The sequence below is a fragment of the Sinocyclocheilus grahami genome, unplaced genomic scaffold, assembly GCF_001515645.1.
Source record: "Sinocyclocheilus grahami isolate Dianchi unplaced genomic scaffold, SAMN03320097.WGS_v1.1 scaffold741.1, whole genome shotgun sequence".
Lineage (NCBI taxonomy): Eukaryota > Metazoa > Chordata > Actinopteri > Cypriniformes > Cyprinidae > Sinocyclocheilus > Sinocyclocheilus grahami.
This window is the reverse complement of record NW_015505920.1, coordinates 156,072-179,599: the sequence shown is the minus strand read 5'-3', so window position 1 is coordinate 179,599 and position 23,528 is coordinate 156,072. Positions and strand designations below refer to the sequence as shown.

The 23,528-nt window shown below is 38.0% G+C and overlaps 1 protein-coding gene across 2 annotated transcripts in view; it reads right to left on the bottom strand.

Annotated features, from left to right (window-relative positions):
* The window catches only part of LOC107560757 (V-type proton ATPase 116 kDa subunit a-like), a 39,185-nt gene that overhangs the window by 6,835 nt on the left and 8,822 nt on the right, over positions 1-23,528 (bottom strand). For both annotated transcript variants that reach the window (XM_016245014.1, XM_016245015.1), the window contains exons 6-15: positions 20,330-20,412; positions 18,738-18,864; positions 18,525-18,607; positions 16,385-16,478; positions 7,431-7,643; positions 2,705-2,855; positions 2,376-2,515; positions 525-688; positions 232-322; positions 28-146 (exon numbers count right to left, since the gene is read on the bottom strand). In XM_016245014.1, coding sequence (XP_016100500.1) covers positions 28-146; positions 232-322; positions 525-688; positions 2,376-2,515; positions 2,705-2,855; positions 7,431-7,643; positions 16,385-16,478; positions 18,525-18,607; positions 18,738-18,864; positions 20,330-20,412 — 1,265 coding nt within the window. The remainder of the gene's footprint in view (positions 1-27; positions 147-231; positions 323-524; positions 689-2,375; positions 2,516-2,704; positions 2,856-7,430; positions 7,644-16,384; positions 16,479-18,524; positions 18,608-18,737; positions 18,865-20,329; positions 20,413-23,528) is intronic.

Sequence of the window (23,528 nt, the reverse complement as noted above, 5' to 3'; positions counted from 1 at the left end):
TGAGAGTAACAATGGACAAGAGCGTACAGATGATTGAAAAGACTGAGAGTAACTCCAAACGTCATGTGGATGACTCCCAGAATTATCGACATCTTCATCTTGAAGGAGTTCAGAAACGTCAGCTTATTGGTGGCAATGTTCCAGATCTGTAAGATGAGAAAGGAAACTGCTCTTAAAGGGCTGAGGTTAGACTATCTTTGCCACAGAACTGTTCAGAAACTAGGTGCTTACTGGGTCAATGCCAATTGGATAGGGTCCATTAAATACTTTTGGCACAGCAGGGTCCAGCTGTAATACTCGGTTATCATCCAGTGTCTTAGACCTGAAAGAATCAATGGAAAATCAGTGTTAAAAAAATAATCATGACTTACTAGCCATGCATGAAGATCTAATCTGAATGATCAATTCAAAAAGTGGCTGATTATGATAAAATTATGTAAAAAATTTTGAGGGCCTCAAAAAAACAACAACAACCCTCAGAGCAAGATCAATGTAAAATCAATGGGTTGAAATGAACAACTCACGTCCAGTTGCCTCCTTTCTCTCCAAACATGGGTCTGACACTCCAGCCAGAGCCAAAGACATTGAGAGATTTGGAGAAACAGTCATTGTAGATAATCCCAGTATAGACTGAAAATATTCCCATCAGGAGAATAATGTAACGGCCCGCAAAAACCATGTTAAACATCTAGAGAGAGAGAGAGAGAGAACACTGTGATTTATAACCAAAGAAATGTAGAATCAACAAAAAGAAAGTATATTTAATACAATGTTAAAAGGCATCTGTTTACCAATTACTATCAAGGTTCCTTGAATTTAAGTAAAAGCCATAATTTATGCCTAAACTGTACATTTTCAGACCATGTTTTTTTATTAACAGAAAATTATAAATATTATAACTTTTAAAACTAAACTTAAAACAATCATCACACAAATCCACTCTAATAAATGTCACACTTAGCTTTAGTGTGAAGTAAACTAGGGGTGCACTGATCTGATACACAGTATCGTATCGGCTCCGATACTGCCATTTGCTGCAGGATCGGGAATCGGTCAGATGAGACCAATCCAAATCCGATATTGTGCGTATACTATTCTGTGTTATTATTAAGCCCCATGAAAGGTACAAAAACATTATAAAGTACCATAATGTTTTTGTGCACTAGGTTCCAAGTGTTCTGAAGCCTTTTCATATTATAATGTGAGGTGCAGATGAATATAAGTCATTAAATTTAAGTTCATGTAAACTCGGCTGTCTGTCATCCTCCATTCAGCATTCAAACTGTGTGTCACATTCGGTTACGACAGTCAAGACGGTGAAACTCTCTCAAGATGATTCAGTGCTCCTATTATTATACTTGATCTGTAGATAAAGATCAGTGGTTTTGCATAAAATGACTTTATCTTGCTGGAGTTTAGTGCTGTTTCTAAATCATGTTACTTTCTACCGTGTGTCTGTTAGATCACAACACTGGAGTAGAGAGCACTATGAATCATTCTTCACGTGCACAGCAACTGAAATTTAAAACTGTTAAAAGAAAAGACTCTATCATAGATATAATACACTGCACATCAATATCTCTTCCCTTTGTGCTTTGAACTTTTCTATGCGGAGCGCTGCACGCTGTGACTCCGAGTTGCTTCAAGCACATCATTCTGTGCACGTGATGCGCATAAGCGCTTTTTGCTGCTCTGTATTGAAAGAATGTTAATAGCCTTTCTTGTTGTCTTATCTATCATATGTTGCTGCCTCATTACGGTGCTATAAATGTAAAAGAAATATATTATAAAATAATACATTTAAATTTTTAGTATATATTTATATATAAATATATTTATTTGTTTTTCATGGATGCATTTTACAATACAAAGAGTAATTATGTAACAATTTACCAGATTTTAGTCCTACACTTCAATTTCTTCTCCCCTAAATAATATATATTTTTTTACTAAATGTTTAGATTTTATAAAATTATTGTGCACTCATAATTTTTCCAGAGTAACTTTTGCTGATAAAATATCCACTAACCTAGTTTATAATAGTATTTTTGTCATAGATTATGAATGCATATTTTTTAAATTTGTTATTTTTCCTGTATAATGAAGTTGTCTATATTTAGTAGATTGTGTTTAACACACAAAACAGTGATGATGGTGCATCCCAGTAAACCATAATAAAACTTTTATTATTCACATTCGAAACTTTAATTTTCATGCAAAATAACACAAAATCACTAGTTAAAAACAATTAGGATTAATATTTTCTGTATTCAGGATCTATACTTGGCTATATGACATGAATAATATTTGATTTGAACAAGATGATCAAACAATAATTATGAGATCAGTGGATAAATGGATGGGAGGATGGATACCTCATTGTCGTTTTTCTGGGCAATTAATCGGCTCTCTCGCAGTACCAAATAAAGTGCAGCGCAGGTCATGAGTACACCGTGACCCAGATCGCCAAACATGACCGCAAACAGGAAGGGGAAGGTGATGATGGTGTACGGAGCTGAACACATGAGCACAAACATGGATACAAACAATATGTTTGACACTCACAAAAAAAAACATTTAATAAATAAAAATACATTAATTAATTTTTAAAAAATGTAGCACAACAGGATCTGCAGCTCATTTTAATCACTACAGAGGGCTTTGGGACTTGCTCTGTGACACAAATATTAAAGGTCAGGGTTACCTGGGTTAATTTCCCGGTAGTTGCTGATGCCGTAGGCATCAACGATGCTCTGAAAGCCAGAGGTAAACTTATTGGTTTTGTTGTAGGTGGGTGGGGTCTGTTTGGTCTGCATTCTGTTCAGGATAGAGGGAACAGTGGATCCACTTTTCTCCTGCATGAAATAGAGCGAAATTTAAACAAACAGTCATGCATTAAAACAAATGCTCCAGTTTGCTTCCCAGTAAACAGTGGCTCAGTTTTATGTATGCCTGTGCCTACACGTATAGACATATCTTTGCAACTCTACATTGCATTTATGTAAATGTTCATTTATCTGTGGAAACTTGTTTGCTTAAATCGTGAACTGAACTTGAGTACTGAGTTTACAGCATGTAAGTGCGTATGGAGGCAATGTGTAAGACAGTTGATATTAATAGCTGCTAGTCAAATAAGGCATGAGGAAGAATGCCATGTGTACAGTGGGTACGGAAAGTATTCAGACCCCCTTAAATTTTTCACTCTTTGTTATATTGCAGCCATTTGCTAAAATCATTTAAGTTAATTTTTTTCCTCATTAATGTACACACAGCACCCCATATTGACAGAAAAACACAGAATTGTTGACATTTTTGCAGATTTATTAAAAAAAGAAAAACTGAAATATCACATGGTCCTAAGTATTCAGACCCTTTGCTCAGTATTTAGCAGAAGCGCCCTTTTGATCTAATACAGCCATGAGTCTTTTTGGGAAAGATGCAACAAGTTTTTCACACCTGGATTTGGGGATCCTCTGCCATTCCTCCTTGCAGATCCTCTCCAGTTCTGTCAGGTTGGATGGTAAACGTTGGTGGACAGCCATTTTTAGGTCTCTCCAGAGATGCTCAATTGGGTTTAAGTCAGGACTCTGGCTGGGCCATTCAAGAACAGTCACAGAGTTGTGAAGCCACTCCTTCGTTATTTTAGCTCTGTGCTTAGGGTCATTGTCTTGTTGGAAGATAAACCTTCGGCCCAGTCTGAGGTCCGGAGCACTCTGGAGAAGGTTTTCGTCCAGGATATCCCTGTACTTGGCCACATTCATCTTTCCCTCGATTGCAACCAGTCATCCTGTCCCTGCAGCTGAAAAACACCCCAACAGCATGATGCTGCCACCACCATGCTTCACTGTTGGGACTGTACTGGACAGGTGATGAGCAGTGCCTGGCTTTCTCCACACATACCGCTTAGAATTAAGGCCAAAAAGTTCTATCTTGGTCTCATCAGACCAGAGAATCTTATTTCTCACCATCTTGGAGTCCTCCATGCGGGCTTTCATGTGTCTTGCACTGAGGAGAGGCTTCCGTCGGGCCACTCTGCCATAAAGCCCCGACTGGTGGAGGGCTGCAGTGATGGTTGACTTTCTACAACTGTCTCCCATCTCCCGACTGCATCTCTGGAGCTCAGCCACAGTGATCTTTGGGTTCTTCTTTACCTCTCTCACCAAGGCTCTTCTCCCCCGATAGCTCAGTTTGGCCAGACGGCCAGCTCTAGGAAGGGTTCTGGTCATCCCAAACGTCTTCCATTTAAGGAATGGAGGCCACTGTGCTCTTGGGAACCTTAAGTGCAGCAGAAATTTTTTTGTAACCTTGGCCAGATCTGTGCCTTGCCACAATTCTATCTCTGAGCTCTTCAGGCAGTTCCTTTGACCTCATAATTCTCATTTGCTCTGACATGCACTGTGAGCAGTAAGGTCTTATATAGACAGGTGTGTGGCTTTCCTAATCAAGTCCAATCAGTATAATCAAACACAGATGGACTCAAATGAAGGTGTAGAACCATCTCAAGGATGATCAGAAGAAATGGACAGCACCCGAGTTAAATATATGAGTGTCACAGCAAAGGGTCGGAATACTTAGGACCATGTGATATTTCAATTTTTCTTTTTTAATAAATCTGCAAAAAAGTCAACAATTCTGTGTTTTTCTGTCAATATGGGGTGATGTGTGTACATTAATGAGGAAAAAAATTAACTTAAATGATTTTAGCAAATGGCTACAATATAACAAAGAGTGAAAAATTTAAGGGGGTCTGAATACTTTCCGTACCCACTGTATTAGCAATTTTCATTTTAGAAAATGTCCAACCGTTGATATCATTCATTTCAGTGTCTATCCAAACAAACAAATACATATATATGCTAGAACCTCTTTAAGTATGAATACCTATGAATAATAGTCTGGCCACTCTGCCATAAAGCCCCGACTGGTGGAGGGCTGCAGTGGTGGTTGACTTTCTACAACTTTCTCCCGTCTCCCGACTGCATCTCTGGAGCTCAGTCACAGTGATCTTTGGGTTCTTCTTTACTTCTCTCACCAAGGCTCTTCTCCCCCGATAGCTCAGTTTGGCCGGACGGCCAGCTCTAGGAAGGGTTCTGGTTGTCCCAAACGTCTTCCATTTAAGGAATGGAGGCCACTGTGCTCTTGGGAACCTTAAGTGCAGCAGAATTTTTTTGTAACCTTGGCCAGATCTGTGCCTTGCCACAATTCTGTCTCTGAGCTCTTCAGGCAGTTGCTTTGACCTCATGATTCTCATTTGCTCTGACATGCACTGTGAGCTGTAAGGTCTTATACAGACAGGTGTGAGGCTTTCCTAATCAAGTCCAATCAGTATAATCAAACACAGCTGGACTCAAATGAAGGTGTAGAACCATCTCAAGGATGATCAGAAGAAATGGACAGCACCTGAGTTAAATATATGAGTGTCACAGCAAAGGGTCAGAATACTTAGGACCATGTGATATTTCAGTTTTTCCTTTTTAATAAATCTGCAAAAATGTCAACAATTCTGTGTTTTTCTGTCAATATGGGGTGCTGTGTGTACATTAATGAGGAAAAAAATTAACTTAAATGATTTTAGCAAATGGCTGCAATATAACAGAGTGAAAAATTTAAGGGGGTCTGAATACTTTCCGTACCCACTGTACATACAGCCTTTGAACTAGCATGCAAGCACAATCCCTCACATTTCAACAGACTGCCTACATGAACTTAACACTATTACACTTCTAATTTAAGTTCAGAAGGAAGCCACTTTTTTGTTACCAAACAATGCCTTACATGGATTTACAAATTGGCTGTAAGAATCCATCTGTAGATTGCTGTAAGCCCAGCATTATATAAACTATGTATAACCCGTTTTAACCCTATAAAGACTGAGAGGCAGACACAGAAGAACAGAAGGTGAATTTGTGTGAGCAGTTAATCCTCTTACAATGTGACTATTATACGGTTAACATTGCAGTGACCTCTGACCCTTACACTATAACCTCTCACCTCAGGGCTTACAGGAATAACACCCACTCTGCCCTCTCTGTCCTGCTGCAAGGTGTGAGAACCCGGACCTCATAGAGGCATCACACCATCTGCTGTGAATAAGCTATGAGAATCTACAATCCATCACTGAAGGGATCTTCAGCACACTACTATACCAACCAATTCACTGAACTGTGTAATAAATCAGGAAATAAATACTATGCAAACAAATCTCTTTCTAATATCTGTCATAACATAGCGGAGAACATACTTGTATATACAAGTTTGGTTCAGGTGTTTAGTCGAAGTTGAGATTGCTGTGCCAAAGCATTGATAAACAATCATTCTGACTTAATGGCTAGTAAATAAAGGCACTGTATACTGGTATGCAATAAAAACACATTATAAATGTTTTTTAAATACATATTTCAACTTTTTCATGAAACATTTATGTATTTTCCAATTCATTTAATGTAAATCTGAATTTATATGTTTTATCGGTTTTCTCATCAGAGCAGAGCAGAAGTGATAGACAGAGTCCACTTGTGGTGCTGTGAGAAGGGGATCAGGTTTCAGGTGCTCTAGACCACAGGAAAATTCAAACTTTGATCTGAGGGGTCTCATGACTCAATGTAAAAGCATCTGGGCATTCCGTCCTAACACTCAGTCCCCTGTGTGCATGTGTCTGTGTGTCCTGGTCTAATAGAAGCTAAAGGCACATTTACAAAGTGTGAGTCACTGTATGTGATGACAAGAACAAATCGGCTACTCCTTAGAGACAACATGTGTGTGGTGGTAATATATGTGGTCTATCATATCAGTGTAAATTGGCCTAAATACAGCCCCATTGTAATGCAGCTTACAACAGGACTTTTTTAAAGACCTGCACATATTAATACTTAATACTTTATGTCCATAAAGATCAAACCCATACGATCTCAAAACCAATCCTGTATCTCAGATTCTTTTACTTAAATATGTCCCAAAACTGTGCTTTATATCGTTCAACAACAATTTTTTGTTTCAATAGGATATACTGTCTCAAGCCATATCATGGGGTCTTTAAAATATCTATAAACTCTAATAAGCCTATATTATTTCTCAGATTAGCCTAAATACAGCTTTAGTACATCCCTAATTAGAGTTCAAATGACAATGACACAGGCCAATTGAAACATCTAAGATGCTGATTTGAGATCAGATATCATGCATATAAATATGAATGAATGGGACAATGAATGTTTTCCTATTGCAATGGGAATTGAGTGATGTGCTCATTAGAGAGTAAATTGAATTATAAAGAGGGAAAGTTATGTTGTGATTTGATTTGCTGGATTCAGTTATACTAGGTAGCAGCCTGAAGCTTTGAGACACTGTACCAACCTCCTCTGGCTTAAGATCTTAGTAGTTTTACAGAAACATCAATCAATATACGTGTATGCATGAGTGTGTGTCCTCACCGTGCCCCGACGCAGGGCAAACTGAATGGAGTCTAGATCCGACACGGGGCACCAGATCTCAGCAATCAGACACTTCTGAGTGACATCGATGTTGCAGAGGTTCAGAGTGTGATAAATGGCTTTCATTTTCCGGACCTTGATGAACCATACCCGGACAGTCTTGGCAGCCGCCTGCAAAACACGCTGCCTGTGATCCTCCGTCTGATTCAGCACCTGGAACACACAGCAGAGAGGAAGAGGAGGGACCAAAACAGAAAATATGAGATAACTGAACAGGTGAGGTGACATACACAATTAGAACTGAAAGAGCAACCTGAGAGACCTGAATCTCAGCAGACTGCAGTTTAGTGTCAAGTCTGACATAGAAACATGGTAATGTTCAATATCCTTTAAATGTCTAAATGATTTTCCATACAAAGAATAAAACGGTTGTGAATATATTTTTTTTATGGCTGATGTCAAGTCAGGCGAAGTACACAAAGTAATGGTTCTCCGTTTAGTTTGAATTCGACATGACAGAAAAAAAACATTTGGGATTCAGTAAGGAAGATCAGTAATGACTCTGGATGATTCACTGGCTCAGTTAGTCTGATTCAAACTGTTCATTCGCTCATGAGATTGTGCATCTTTTTGAGGACCCATTAAAAGTAATTTGTTTTTGCATGGAACAAGAAAGATTTTGAAGTATTTTGCCAATGCCATCCCACTTTTGTTGCAATAGTTATTCAGAGCTATTGCAAGAATAGCGACAAACAGGAGCTCAACTTCGGTTATTTGTTCACTGAAAAAGTATACAAGCCACTTCTGTCTGCTCTTGTATGGACAGGAAAATTCAAGAGCCACACCTGCTGGTAAATATGTTTGTGAATCCTAAACATGAGTTGTGTGAACATAGCCAGTATGGCTTCTATTTAAGTAAGGTGGATTTCTCAATCATTCAGGAGTGGCCAGGGAATTGTGCCAGTATCTGGTTGGCATGTTGGTGGCTACATTAACGTCCAAGTGCGCATTCTTGCTCACACGGGTGGGACATATGCAGCCACCCACTCTGAAATCAGACACACTTGCCCATGCTAGAATATCCCACATGCTCATCCATGCTGCAAAACATACAGAGATTGACCCACGCTGAAAAATCATGTAATTTATGTAATAAAATGTAATTATGTAATAAATTAAATAATGTGTCCCGAAGAGCTTCGGTCTTGCTCAAACCGCAACAGAAACACCAACAAGGCATGTGTATCATACTAAAGGATACCAAATTCTCTCTAAATCTGTGAGAGGAACACAGGGACATTAACGATTCCTGCCCGACAGACACACACACACACACATGCATAGTGACCATTCTCTCTCACCTCAGGGGCAAACAGGCCCGCTAATAGCTCGAAGTGAGTCAGTGACATGGAACTCGAGCGTGCACTCTGTCCCGCCACTGTCAGTACTCTTGTGTTTGGATATGTTCCTTCATTTCTTTTGAATAGTCAGAGAGCAAAGGGATATGTATGTTAGTTTTCAGAAGGTGTGGGATAAAAGAGAATCAGTGAATAAGTGTGGCAAATATGAAGAAAAAACTCCCTCAGTATTCGGATATGCACAGACAAGAACTCTCACTATGAGACAGTCGCTGTGAAAAGCACCTTACATTTGAAACCAGATGTGATGCGAAGACAACAAGACTTTCTTTTCCCAAATCAGATTTTTGTCAATCGATTTCTGTTGGCCAGTTTTGAGGTTAGCCCTGCCTACAATGGCCTAAAATGTTGCTTCACATAGCTGTCTATAGACCTGTAAGGTCCACGCACTTGGGCCAATGAAGGTATCCAGTAGTGGATGAAGGTTTCTTGCGTGTTCGGTCTTTTCAGCGCGCAGAGTTATTCAAATTAGGTTTAACTCAAATCTGTCTCCATTTTAGTATGACCTCGAATTTAGGTTGAAAGGCAAATTGGTTGTTTGTCGGTCTCTAATTATTCTGACATTCGATTATTCTAGTTAACTCTTTACTTTATATTTACTCGTTCATTAGGAATCTATGTCGCTCAGGGTGCCTCACGGCGGCCGCTATGCGTGGGCCCCACGATCACAAACTCGCCAGTTTGATCCTTAGCCAGAGGTTTGTGGCTAATACTATTTAATATGCTTTAAATAGTAGGTCTGTTTAGCCCCCTACAGTTACCCATGTAATCTCCAAACATTAATCAGCGGTTCTGCTAGACCCTCTGTCTAGCCCCCGATAGTTAATATAGCTACGTACAACTTAATTAAAGCTGAAATTATATGCATGGTTAACGTAACCGAGTACAAATTAAACTAAGGTCAAGCGGTTAGTCAGAAACCCATAACCTCACCTGATGTGCCCATGCTCCATCTAACCTGAGATTTAGTATGCACTGAACCCTGGACGCAGCTTTGCCGAAACATACGCCTTCACTTAATCTACTTGAGAAAATAATTTCAGAGTAAGTCAGAATAAATCAAATGTAACAATTTATTATCAGTCAGGTAAATATGTATTATGCCAATTATCTACATAGCCAATTCAAAGATATCAAATCAATACAAGACATCAAATTCTCATAGACAAATCTAAGAGTAAAGGATTCATACCTGACTTTAGGAAAATACATAGTATTGAGTGTGTGAACACATTCCATACTACGGGCTTTCTGGCTACAGAATCGCCCCGACCCTTTTGCTGCAATCCTTTAAATACAAAACCAAGATAAAACATCCCCCAAGTGGAGGCATGTACAAACAATTGGAATTTACATTAACCCAGGTCCCAGACCTGGGTGGTTTGCACCTCAATGGGAACAGAAGGTCATTTGCATGGAATGACCCTCTACAGTAATCAAAGTATCTCTTAACTCTTAGGATCTGTATTATCTTTTAGTCTACTTTTGTAAGATTAAGACCATTGTACCACTCACCCTGAGACTATTCAAATGAAACCAAACATGACTGTAAATCTTATTTGCATTCATATAGAACATTATACTATTGACCATTCTGAGTGAATCAAGTGGAGGGAGGAGATGAAAAGGAACTGATGCATATGTGAGAGAGGCGTTTCCTGCACCGCCACTCTGTGGGGTTTCTCCAAGATGCCCGTGTAAGTTTGTATTGTCTGTTTCTCAGGAGATCAAAGTATCTGAGTTTCGGAACTGATGCATATGTGAGAGATGTTTTCCCGCATTTTCTCTCAGTGAGATGTGGAAACAGATGTCTGTATGTTAATGCACTGTGTGTGTATTGTCTGTCTCAGAAGATCAAAGTGTCTGAGGTTCTGTAATTCTTACAGTAATTCTTACAACCTTAATCAGGTATTTTGAATTTAACACAGATAAAAAGAAGGCTGTGAGGGACAGACCTACAGTCTTCACAATAGCACACACTGTAAAGGTCCTAGATCACGTAATTTTCACAACTTTTAAAGCTGTTTTATGGAGTTTTTGTCTACTGAGAGTTCATTTCAAAAAGATGTCTCATAAGCTGAACAATCGGTATTTTGTTAAACAACAGTACAATCCATTGAATTTACTGTCCTTCGAACCCTTTACAACCTTTTATTTCATTCCTGTCAAAAATTAAACATGGCACAACACTTAGTAAGGTTTATTAAAGTTCAAATTCTGATTGGCCAATTTTTTTTGTTCAACACAGCATATCACTATCAGCGAGTATAGAAAAATGGAATGATGCAGAAATTTGAACGTGCCACTGTGCAGACACTGAATAAATCTAACGTGAGAACTAAGCAGCAGTGATAAACTACCATGCCATGTGCTGAAGGTCTAAACTGTGTGGGTGGGAAGCTATGGGTACTATGTAAATGTGTGAGGACACACACAGCAAAATTTTTCCTTCCCAAATAAGGCACTGCGAGAGATTCTCTCAAAGACCCAGAGCTGTAACACAATCCAAGCAATCCCCCATTACTCCTACTAGTAGCCCCAAATGACTCACTAAGGGAGATTCCCTCAGCCATACAAACCGACAGATACTGACTGTGCACTGACATAGCAAGTGGACAATTCATTCAAATCACTGCAATTTACCATAAGTCTGTTACTTTAATCTCAGCTCAAGAGACTGAATAAAAAAGAAAAACAGAGAAGGAAATAAAAAAAAAAAAAACACACACAGCTGTGCAGAGTTTTGATACCTAAAGTCTAAACCAGAGGTTTTCGAAGTGACACACACACACCCACAGGGGGCGCCACAGTATATCAGGGAAGCCAAAAAGAAAAATTCAGTTTATCATGAATTAAAAAAATAAAAAAATAAATAATTTTAATAATAATAATAATAATAATACATTTAAATAAATAGACATACACTCTCATACTGTAGTGATCTGCACTAACTGTGACTAATATATAAGGAAAATGCTAAATAATGTCATTGACATAAGAACAAAAATAGATAAACATTTAAATTTCAATGTGGGCAACAGGAAATATTTAGGGTCTGTTTTAATTTAAGTCGCTATGGATAAAAGCTTTGCCAAATGCATATGCAATTGATATGACAGTCAGAGCGCAATGTTTTTTTACATTTGCTTGTAATTTATTGTTTAATTATTTATTTTACTTATAGTGAAATCTGCCCAGCTCTAATCTAATCTGTGTTTAGTACAGCACTAAGTTTCTAATCACACTCTCATGTCATGTAATTCTATTACGCCACTCAGCTGCAGTTTATGAAGCAAATTACATCAATTGATGTACTGTCAAATCGTATTCAGTCATATCACTTCAAAACCAGCATGCATTCATGAGTTTGTTGGCTCTCCTGTTTGAATCTTTTAAGCACTCAGTAAACAGCTACGCTTTGTTTTTCTACCTTATTTTATGATCATCATTTTATAATCCCTGATGTAAGAACTTCCGTTTAGACTGAGTAGTGCAGGAACAGAAGGAAATTATATTAAATTCATGGATGTTGCTACCATCATAAACTCATTTGTTTTCATCAGGGCCCAAGATCAGGTTAGGACTGTTCGTTCACATGCTGCTCAGATAGAAACAGATGACACACACACACACACACACACACACACACACACACAGATGAGGACATATCGACTTTGATCAGACTACAAACAGGTGGTCTTGCCATTGTGCCGGTGCTTACATCGTTACTATATCAGCTAATGCAGATGCACAGAGATATTGGCGTATGGGGGTAGAAACGTTGCATAATTCCAAATAAATACATTATGATCCACAAATAAATGTAAAGAGATTAACAAAAATAAAATGTATTGATAAATAAATAGAATGAGATCCACAAATAAATCTTAGAGTTTCACAAACAAGAATTAAATTCACACAAAAAATAAAATGAGATTTACAAATAAATAAGATATTCACAGATATATTTTTATGTCACAAACACAACTTTGCCTGGCATTCATTTGTGAATCGCGTCCTGTGCATTTGTAGATCGCTGCATGCATTTGTGGATAGCTCCCTGTGCATTTGTAAATCGTTGTGCTTATTTGTGGATTTTGAGACATTTCAAGCGTCAAGAGGCAAACCAATCCACAAATGGATGGACTCCACCCCCCTTCTACTTAAGCCAATCAGATACCGGTCACGTGGCGCCGACCAATCGTAGCGTGTTCTCGCTCCAACCAATCACGTTTTGCCTTACAATCAGTGTGGGACCAGGCACCAAACACGCTATTCTGGCTAATTAACCACTTCAAAATGGACGATCAGGACAGTTTAAGACAGGTAAGTGGTGCTCATCACAGCATTATTGTAATAATATCTAAAATAAAACAAGTAATGTCATATGTAATTTAATCAGTGTTTCCTGTATCACTACTGTACGGTGACGCATTGCTGCCACACACATATGATTTTTTCCACTCAATTGTGTCGTAATAACGAGATGTTATGTCGTTTTAATGACATATTTTCTCGTTTTAACGACATGTTTCCCGTCATTATAGATATATGGTACATTATGTGAGCGAGCTAAGCGACTGCACACGCTGCTGTCGCCACAGTCTGACATAAACCAGGATCTGCACGCTGCTGAAATTATTGAAATACACTGTTTTAAATGTATTTTAATGTAATGGTTTTAATTGTAGTGGCATGTTTATTAGGATTAATCTCCAATCTGTCTACAACATATATGCTAGCCAATAACTGCACTGACCCATGACTCCTTTAGGCTTTGATCAGATCAAAACTGGGCTTAATATTTCTTTATTTGAATGACTGAAGTTTGATTTAACAACAAATCGAAATACGAAAAAAACGTTCTGTTTGGCAAACGAAAATTAGATTTTTTTGTATTTTTTTTCGTGGGTTAAAAAATGAGCTTGCTATTTGTCCTTTCTCTCAGCCTGTCTTTACTGCCTATATCCCATCACACAGAATAAGAGTTCATCTCATGTACCGCCCTGCAAATTAGTCACAATAACGTTTATTCAAACTGTCTGGCTGTTGTAGGCCTATAGGCTATATTTCTTGCAAATATACATCTCATATGAAGCACAGCACTACTCTTCTCGGTTCGGCGGCGCCGGCGCGATCCTTTTGGCTACACTGTGATAACAGAGGAAAGAAATGTCTGCTTTATTTTCTATACTTCCACAATAACAACAAAACGTTACAAATTGCTTTTGTAAAATAACAGGGAGCGCTTTCTGGCGCACCTTATGTCTAAAGGTCTACTTAAATAAAACAATCGAAAACAAATTTGTTTTGATTTAATTCGTAGCCTATAGCCTAAATTCAACAAGAGGTACTATACAGTCTTTCCCGTCTGAGCTCATCTGTATTTTGCGCTCACATCCAGGCGCAGCGCAGCCTATTCCTTCAGTATAAAGCAAAGCCTGGGCTGCGTTTCTCGATAACGACTGATCTTAGCGCTTAAGAGCGTTTTCTACGAGTCATTTTACGATCGTTCGTTATTGTTTCACATGCATTTCCCAAAAATGCACTTAACGCAATCGCACGTAGCCATGCTTTAGATGCTACTTTAGGAGTCGCTATGCGTTTGTCAAGTGCTGAAATGTCACCTTATAGAATGGCTCGTAATTGTAGTACACGCGCGTTTATTGAAATGTTAACCTAATCTACGTTCCAGAGAACTCGGATATAATAACTATTATTATATTATATTATATTATATTATATTTATACGTATAATATTATATTTTACATAATTATATAGCCTATAATATACTTTATATAAAAATATATTATAGTATATAATATCTACATAGAGACGTTATTTCCGGGTCCAATACATTGGTTTTCGTGCACGTCAATAAGTCATTGACCAATTTGAAGCATATTTACATTACTTCTTTTATTCTATTTATTCTAATAATTATAATTATTAAATAATTCTGTTGATTATTTATTCTATTCTATCTTTTATTCTTCTTCTATTTTTTCTGCCCTTTTTTAATTATTTCATTTATAAATTCATATATTATACACTTTATATTATAATCACATTGCACTTGCCTAAAGTTACAGGTGTAATCTGCCGATTGTCCTGCAGGTGACCGCATAAATCTGTCTTCTTACGATGCACTGAGGCTTTACGATTACTCCAGAGCACTCGTAGATCTACGATGATTTTCAAGTGCTACTTAAGTTACGATGCTTTTGGGAAACAGACCGTAATATTAAGATCAGTCGTACGATCGTTTTACGAACTTCTTAGGCTTACAAAGCTTTTGGGAAACGCAGCCCTGGAATTTTACCCAGAAGAAGAACGCGATGCGCGGCTTGATTCAGCTAAAGATATAATTTAATAATATATAATCACTAATACATAATTAATATATAATCAGACTAAAGTGTCAAAAGCTGCCCACGCATGTGAAACAAATACTAAAGCATAAGCTCATCGAACAAAAATAGGCCTACGAAACATCTAGCTTAATTTTCGTTTGCTCGTTTTCAAACAGAACGAAATAATAATAATAATAATTACTATTATTATTATTATTACAATATAACAGCAATGCGTCACCATACAGTAGTGATACAGGAAACACTGATTAAATTACATATAACATTACTTGTTTTATTTTAGATATTATTACAATAATGCTGATGAGCACCACTTACCTGTCTTAAACTGTCCTGATCGTCCATTTTGAAGCGGTTAATTAGCCAGAATAGCGTGTTTGGTGCCTGGTCCCACACTGATTGTAAGGCAAAACGTAATTGGTTGGAGCGAGAACACGCTACGATTGGTCGGTGCCACGTGACCGGTATCTGATTGGCTTAAGTAGAAGGGGGGTAGAGTCCATCCATTTGTGGATTGGTTTGCCTCTTGACGCTTGAAATGTCTCAAAATCCACAAATAAGCGCAACGATTTACAAATGCACAGGGAGCTATCCACAAATGCATGCAGCGATCTACAAATGCACAGGACGCGATTCACAAATGAATGCCAGGCAAAGTTGTGTTTGTGACATAAAAATATATCTGTGAATATCTTTTTTATTTGCAAATCTCATTTTATTTTTTGTGTGAATTTAATTCTTGTTTGTGAAACTCTAAGATTTATTTGTGGATCTCATTCTATTTATTTATCAATACATTTTATTTTTGTTAATCTCTTTACATTTATTTGTGGATCATAATGTATTTATTTGGAATTATGCAACGATTCTACCCCCATATTGGCGATGCCATCTGAATAAGCAGATCAGATTTCATCATTTGTAAAATGACAGTGCAAACAGTGTGGCAGGATTTGAAAACTAATTCAGATTTGGGGGCAAAGTGAACAAAGCAACAGAGAAAACAATCTTAACAGAACTAGATCCGGCATCCATAAGATTTAACTTGCCTCATACAAGAAAAAAAGTCTACATTCACTTATTGTGGCCAAAGAAATAAAAGAGACCTTTGCTCATAACGTGAGTGTTTAAGTGTGTGCACATATTGCACATATGTCTTACCATCTGGAGATCATCAATTCGAGTGTTGACTCCAGCTGCCATTTCCTTCCTCTCTTGAGAGGTCTCAGGACAGGGGTAAAGAGATGCCCGAAACCTAACATAAAAATATTGGAAAAAAATTTAATATGAATATGGAAGATTTTAATTTTAAGAATATGTCAAATATACAGGTGCATCTCTATAAATTAGAATGTCATGGAAAAGTTCATTTATTTCAGTAATTCAACTCAAATTGTGAAACTCGTGTATTAAATAAATTCAGTGCACACAGACTGAAGTAGTTTAAGTCTTTGGTTCTTTTAATTGGGATGATTTTGGCACACATTTTACAAAAATCCACCAATTCACCATCTCAACAAATTAGAATACTTCGTAAGACCAATAAAAAAAACATTTTTAGTGAATTGTTGGCCTTCTGAAAAGTATGCTCATTTACTGTACATGTACTCAATACTTGGTAGGGGCTCCTTTTGCTTTAATTACTGCCTCAATTCGGCGTGGCATGGAGGTGATCAGTTTGTGGCACTGCTGAGGTGGTATGGAAGCCCAGGTTTCTTTGACAGTGGCCTTCAGCTCATCTGCATTTTTTGGTCTCTTGTTTCTCATTTTCCTCTTGACAATACCCCATAGATTCTCTATGGGGTTCAGGTCTGGTGAGTTTGCTGGCCAGTCAAGCACACCAACACCATGGTCATTTAACCAACTTCTGGTGCTTTTGGCAGTGTGGGCAGGTGCCAAATTCTGCTGGAAAATGAAATCAGAAAAAAGCTGGTCAGCAGAAGTAGTGGTCAAGAAGTAGTCAGGAGTGGTTTAACAAGAGGAATACGACAACTGTAGCCAAATTCCTTGACACGTCGTTTCTAGGCGAAAGCAAAAGCACTTTATTTGGCCTTCCGAAAGTAGATGCATTTAGGAATCTTTAAGATTACTTACAACAGAACAGCAATGCATTTTATGGACGACCGTTTCGTGAACCTAGGAGAGGAGGTAATTCTTACTTTGCTATGACAATCTGGCGCTTCTGAATCAGCTACTGTTTTGTTATTAGTTTAAGTATTTGCTATTGACTGTTCAAATGCGGAGTTTTGCGCATCGTGTGTGCGTGCGTGCGCGCACGTGTGTGTGACAGAGAGAGCGAGAGAGAGAGAGAGACAGGGTCACATCACAATGGAGTCAGCTGTTTTAACCGCGGCTTGTGTACTGCATACAACACATACCAGCTTTATCACTGTGTCTGTCACGCGACTCTGTTCCCCTTTCAGGCTCTGTCTTTACATTTATTTTGAAAGATGAAGCTCGCGATTTGGCTTGCGGTGTTCGGCCAATCACAATGCACTGGGTCAGCTGGCCAATCAGAGCAGACTGCGCTTGTCGGAAGGAGGGACTTTGTAGAAAACTAAGCATTTGAGAGAGGCGGGGCATAGAGGACCTACAATAATGTTCAGTATTTGAAAAATAATGTGTTTTTTGAACATTAAAGCATGTCAACATATTCTGTTACACCAAATACACCAAATAATTATCTTTAAAAAAGCATCATATGACCCCTTTAATACACGAGTTTCACAATTTGAGTTGAATTACTGAAATAAATGAACTTTTCCACGACATTCTAATTTATTGAGATGCACCTGTACACTACACTATCAAAAACACTATCAAAAGTTTGGGGTGAGTAAGATTTTTTTTGTTAAAGAAATTAAGTTTTATTCGACAAGGATGCATTATATTGATTAAAAATGACAAAGAAAATTATGTTACAAAAGATTTCCATTTCAAATAAATGCTCTTTTTTTGAATCCTGAAAAATGTATCACGGTTTCCACAAAAATATGCGTAACTATTTCAAACATTGGTAATAAAAATTTTGAAATTTCAGCCTTTTAAAAATATATTTAAATAGAAAACAGTTATTTTAAATTGCAATAATATTTCACAAGATTACTGTCATGTATTTTCATCAAATAAATGCAGCCTTGCTGAGCGTAAGAAACTTCTTTCAAAAACAATACATAATTTTTTACCAACCCAAAGTCTACAAAATCAGAGAACAATGTCATGTTTTCAAAATCTCATGTAAACACCATTTTCTTTTGTTTTGGTCACTTTGTATTGAGACTGGGCCGTGATATTCTCGTACCCTTCACAAATCTTCTTGACTCTGTTTTTCAGCTGGTCTCCCTGGAAGAAAATGATGAACACTGACTTGTGTACATGGTCTCCCTGGAAAAAAAGGAAAGAAAAAAAACACATAAGAGCAAGTTCCTATTAAATATACAGTTATAATCCAAAATGAAAATTATATCTTGAAAATTTATCTAGAAGTTATTTCTTTTTCACAGGGGAAACTGACTGTGGCAGGGTCCTCAAGTGGGTCCTCGATATCTGCCTGTCGCAGGAAGACATTTCCACGACAAACTCTCCACAGCATCCTCTCGAAGGTGGGAATCCTTTCTCTGCCTATCACCCCTGCTACAAACCTGCAACCAGCGTCAACGGTGAGAAGTATATCAGCATCCTCCAACAGCAGACATCTGAATAATGAAACTGATATCCAGGAATACCAAACCTTTGAGGTACTTCAAAAGTACTTCAGGTTTTAATAAAAACCTGAAAATATGAAATTTAGGTGGGATTCCCCAATAAGGATTTATCTTAAATCTGAATTAAATCAAGTTTCTGCCACACATGTATGTTTCGTGATACTCTCGTAAACGCGTGTCGACTGACACGGAAGAGAAGAAATTGTTAAAGAAAGTTGTTATTTTTGTTTTCTTCGTGCACAAAAATTATTCTTGTTGCTTCATAACATAACGGTTTAATCACTGATGATACATGGACTATTTTAATGATGTCCTTACTACCTTTCTGGGCCATAAAACGTTTTAGTTGCGTTGCTGTCTTTGAGGTGTCAGAAGATGAACGAAGGTCTTACGGATTTGGAATGACATGATGGCGAGTAATTAATGACAGAATTTCCATTTTTGGGTGAACTTTGATGTTATTGTAACTCTGGGTTAACGTTAATCCTGTTTCTCCATTACTTTAAACTCAGACTGAAATCTCAGGTAGAGATTAAATTTAAACTTGCAGATGAGGTTTTGTAAATTCACAATAAATCAAACTGCAGTATTATTTCTATTGTGTGGTGAAAGACAAACACGGTGGATGCATTGTCAGGCCTCTCAAACACATTGTGTGAAAATCTGCACATCTATTACTTTACCATCTGGCCTTAGTGTCATGTTTCAACCACCATCTAATAAATGATCTGCATCCTATATTGCAAAAACTATATTATATTAAGATACATCCTCATTCCTCTTTATTTTCATCTTTTAACTCTTCTGATGGTGCTTTCCTTTCATCCAGTGCACTGAATGGAAAAAGTGTTTCATGTTAAGTATACCAGAATTATCAATCACAGATCAATGACAAACCCGCTGGCATTAGCAGCAGTTACATAAGAATGTGAGTTAAATCCCTCTTTATTACTTCAATTTTACTAACATAAACCTCTTAAAAAGATACCACTCCCTTTGTACTGTGATTCTGAACTTTATCCAGAACAGTAAGACCATAACTACCAGCGAAACATTTGATGCATTTACTATCCACATATACCCTAACATTTAGAGCCATTTAAAAGACCTGTTCTGCATTCTTCTAGAGCTGTGGCGAAGAAAAAATAGGCAGGCAGATCAGAAACATATATCAGAAAGCGTGGTATTTTCTAGTGTTCAAGTAGGCCTGTTTCAGTGATAGTGAACTGCATCTTTAAGAGATCCAGTTTGCAAGGTAAAATTATGTGGAAATACACTGAAAGCATTTCAGAAGAATGAGTTCAGGCTGCACTGTAATATCCACATATGAAGCATCCATGTCTTAGCTGTCCATTTAAGATAGCTTAATAGGACAGAGTTTAAAGCCCACTGACATACTCACCCAAGCCTGAGAGGAGCGCTACGTCCGACCTCATTTGGATCCAGCAGAGTTGATGAATATTCCAAAAGTGCAGGATCTTCCATCTAACAAAAAGGAAAAGAGAACAATAATTTATTTATCTCTTGCTTTAGAAATGATTTGATTTTGAATCAATCAAAGTTCATTGTAGTGTTGATAATATTGTTTCAGGAAATTGCTTTCTAAAAAATAAAGGGCCCTTTGCATACAACAGGGCAAAGGTAAATTCAGGAGGTATCAAGCTGTTGTAGTTAACTTAATATTGATAGATGCTGTAATAGCTCAGAGTACTTCTTTCATATTATATAAAAAACTCAAACTTCTGATACCCTAATGTCATCTTAATTTTTCAATGCAATTATCATTAAAAAGACGGGATTTATTTTAGAGTAAATCTTGATATTTAATAATACTCAATCACCTGACAACTTTTACCCAAAGAAACTTACAATACACGCATTACAGGGAAAACCAAGGTGATGTGCCTAACTCAAGGACACAGAGATTGTAGCACAGGGATTGGTCCTTGTAAAGTTTAAAACCACTGTTTTTTTTAAACACTGAGCCACACCACCCTCACACCACCCACCACCAGTCCGTGTGAGAGCCCAAGTTAGTGTAAGTGTAAAGTGAATGATTACAAGACAGCTAACAACTTAAATGCTTACTCTTGAATTACATTTTATAACTTGTAAAAGAAAAATATCACAATAAAATGTTAAAGTTCAGATCAGTGTTCAAGAAGCACAGAAATGTTTGGTCAAAGATCTCCAACAGGCTGAAAGACAGAAAAGAAACACCCTGGCAGTAGTTCATTTTCAAGGGCACAAAAGGCTGTTTTTTTTTTTTTACAGTTTCAAGAAACGTGTGAATAGGGAGTTGAACACCTTGCAGAACTGGTCTTGGGAAGGGCAGTTTGACATCATCATCAGTGGCTGAGATGTGACCAGGAATTCAGAGAATGGCTTTTTAATCTGTTAGACATGCATCTGTCTTTGTCAGCTTGAACATTATCACAGACATGGGGAAAAACATGGTTCCTCTGTATGTGTTACAGTGTTTGTTCATTTGGCTGTTGAATGGTGTTAATTATTCTGATCTGACGGTTTGTATTCAAATACTACCCCTGTATGACATTTTTTAATAAAGGCCAAAAGGGAACCAGTGAGTTTCCAGTTTAGGTTAAATGGAAGAGAAGTGGAATGTGGCAGAATGAAAGGCGACACAGAAAGCAGCATCGCAGTAAAGTTAAGCACAAAAACAGAGTTTTTGCTACCTTTCTTAAATGTTACATGACAAATCCGAGGTGATTTTACTCACAACAAATTAAATAGTATTCAGCTTTTATTTGGTCAAAGAACAATGTGGAAGAGAGGTTTATGGCAGTATTTTATGGCTTCACTAGCCATCATTTACATGAAACAGACAACAATATTAGTCATGGCCAAAAGTTTTGGCAGTGACATAAATTTTGTGTTTTGCTAAGTTTGCTGCTTCGGTATTTGTGGATTATTTTTCCACATGATTCTATGGTATACTGAAAAACAATGATAAGCATATCATAAGTTTTAAAGGCTTTTATTGGCAAAAAATATATATAATGAGTCAATATTTACAGTGTTGACCCTTGTTCTTCATAACCTCTGCAGTTCGCTCTGGCATGCTGGTTATCAGCTTCTGGGCCAAATCCTGACTGGTGGCAATCCATTCTTGCCTTATTAGTTTTTGGAGTTGATCACAATTTGTGGGCTTCTGCTTGTCCACTCTTTTGAGGACTGACCACAGGTTCTCTATGGGATTGAGATCCGGGGGGGTTGCCTGGCCACGGATCCAAAATTTAAATGTAATGATTTTCGAGCCACTTCTTTATCACTCTTGCTTTGTGACATGGTGCTCCATCATGCTGGAAAATGCACTGATCATCACCAAATTGCTCATGGATCGTTGGAAGAATTGATACCATTCTTGATGGCAGTGTTTTTGGGTAGAATTGTGAGAGAGCCCACTCCCTTGGTTGAAAAGCAACTCCACACATGGATGGTCTCAGGATGCTTCACTGTTGGCACAACACAGGACACATGGTAGCGTTCACCTTTTCTTCTCCGAACAATCGATTTTCCAGATGTCCCAAACAGTTGGAAGGGAGCTTCATCAGAGAAAATAACTTTGCAGTCTTCTGCTGTCCAATCCTTGTACTTCCTGCAGAATTTCAGTCTGTCCTTGACATTTTTCTTGGAGAGAAGTGGCTTCTTTGCTGCCCTTCTTGACACCAGGCCGTTGTCCAAAAGTCGTGGCCTAATGGATAGGGAGTCGGACTTGGAAGGCCGAAGGTCACAGGTTCGAGTCTCAGGTCAGTGGGGGGAGTGAATGACCAGCGCTCTCTCCACCTTCAATACCACGACTGAGGTGAGACCCTTGAGCAAGGCACCGAACCCCCAACTGCTCCCCGAGCGCCACGGCATTGGCTGCCCACTGCTCCGGGTGTGTGTTCATGGTGTGTGTTCACTGCTGTGTGTGTGCACTTGGATGGGTTAAATGCAGAGCAGAAATTCTGAGTATGGTACACCATACTTGGCCACACGTCACTTCACTTTCACTTTGAAGTTCTTGATGATCCGGTAAATGGTTCTTTCAGGTGCAATATTCTTTGTAGCAATTTCCTTGCATGGTAGGCCATTTTGATGCAAACCGATGATGGCTGCACGTGTTTCTTTGGAGGTAACCATTGCTAACAAGAACACAATGATTGGAAGCGCTTCTTCCCTCCTTTTATAGCAATCAGTCTGCTCTGACAATCGAATTAGTATGATAGTGATTTCACCTGACTAGTACTCATTCACACTTTCACATGTGCTGCTGATATGATTAGTCAATTAATGTTAGCATTTTGTGTCAGGATCAAAAAACAGTGAAATTAGTTTTTTGTGAAAAGAAAATTTTTTGGCCACTGAAACTTTAAGCAATTATTTAAAATGCATCTGATCACTCTACACAATAATCTAGAAACAATGTGAATGAACACCACAACAGTTTAAGCAGCAAACTTTGCAAAACACAAAATTTATGTCACTGCCAAAACTTTTGGCCATGACTGTACAGTAATCGCCTCATTCAGAAGAAAAGCTGAAGCAGCAGCAGATATTGTTGTGGTTGCACAGGCACGTTTCACATCGCCTCTCAA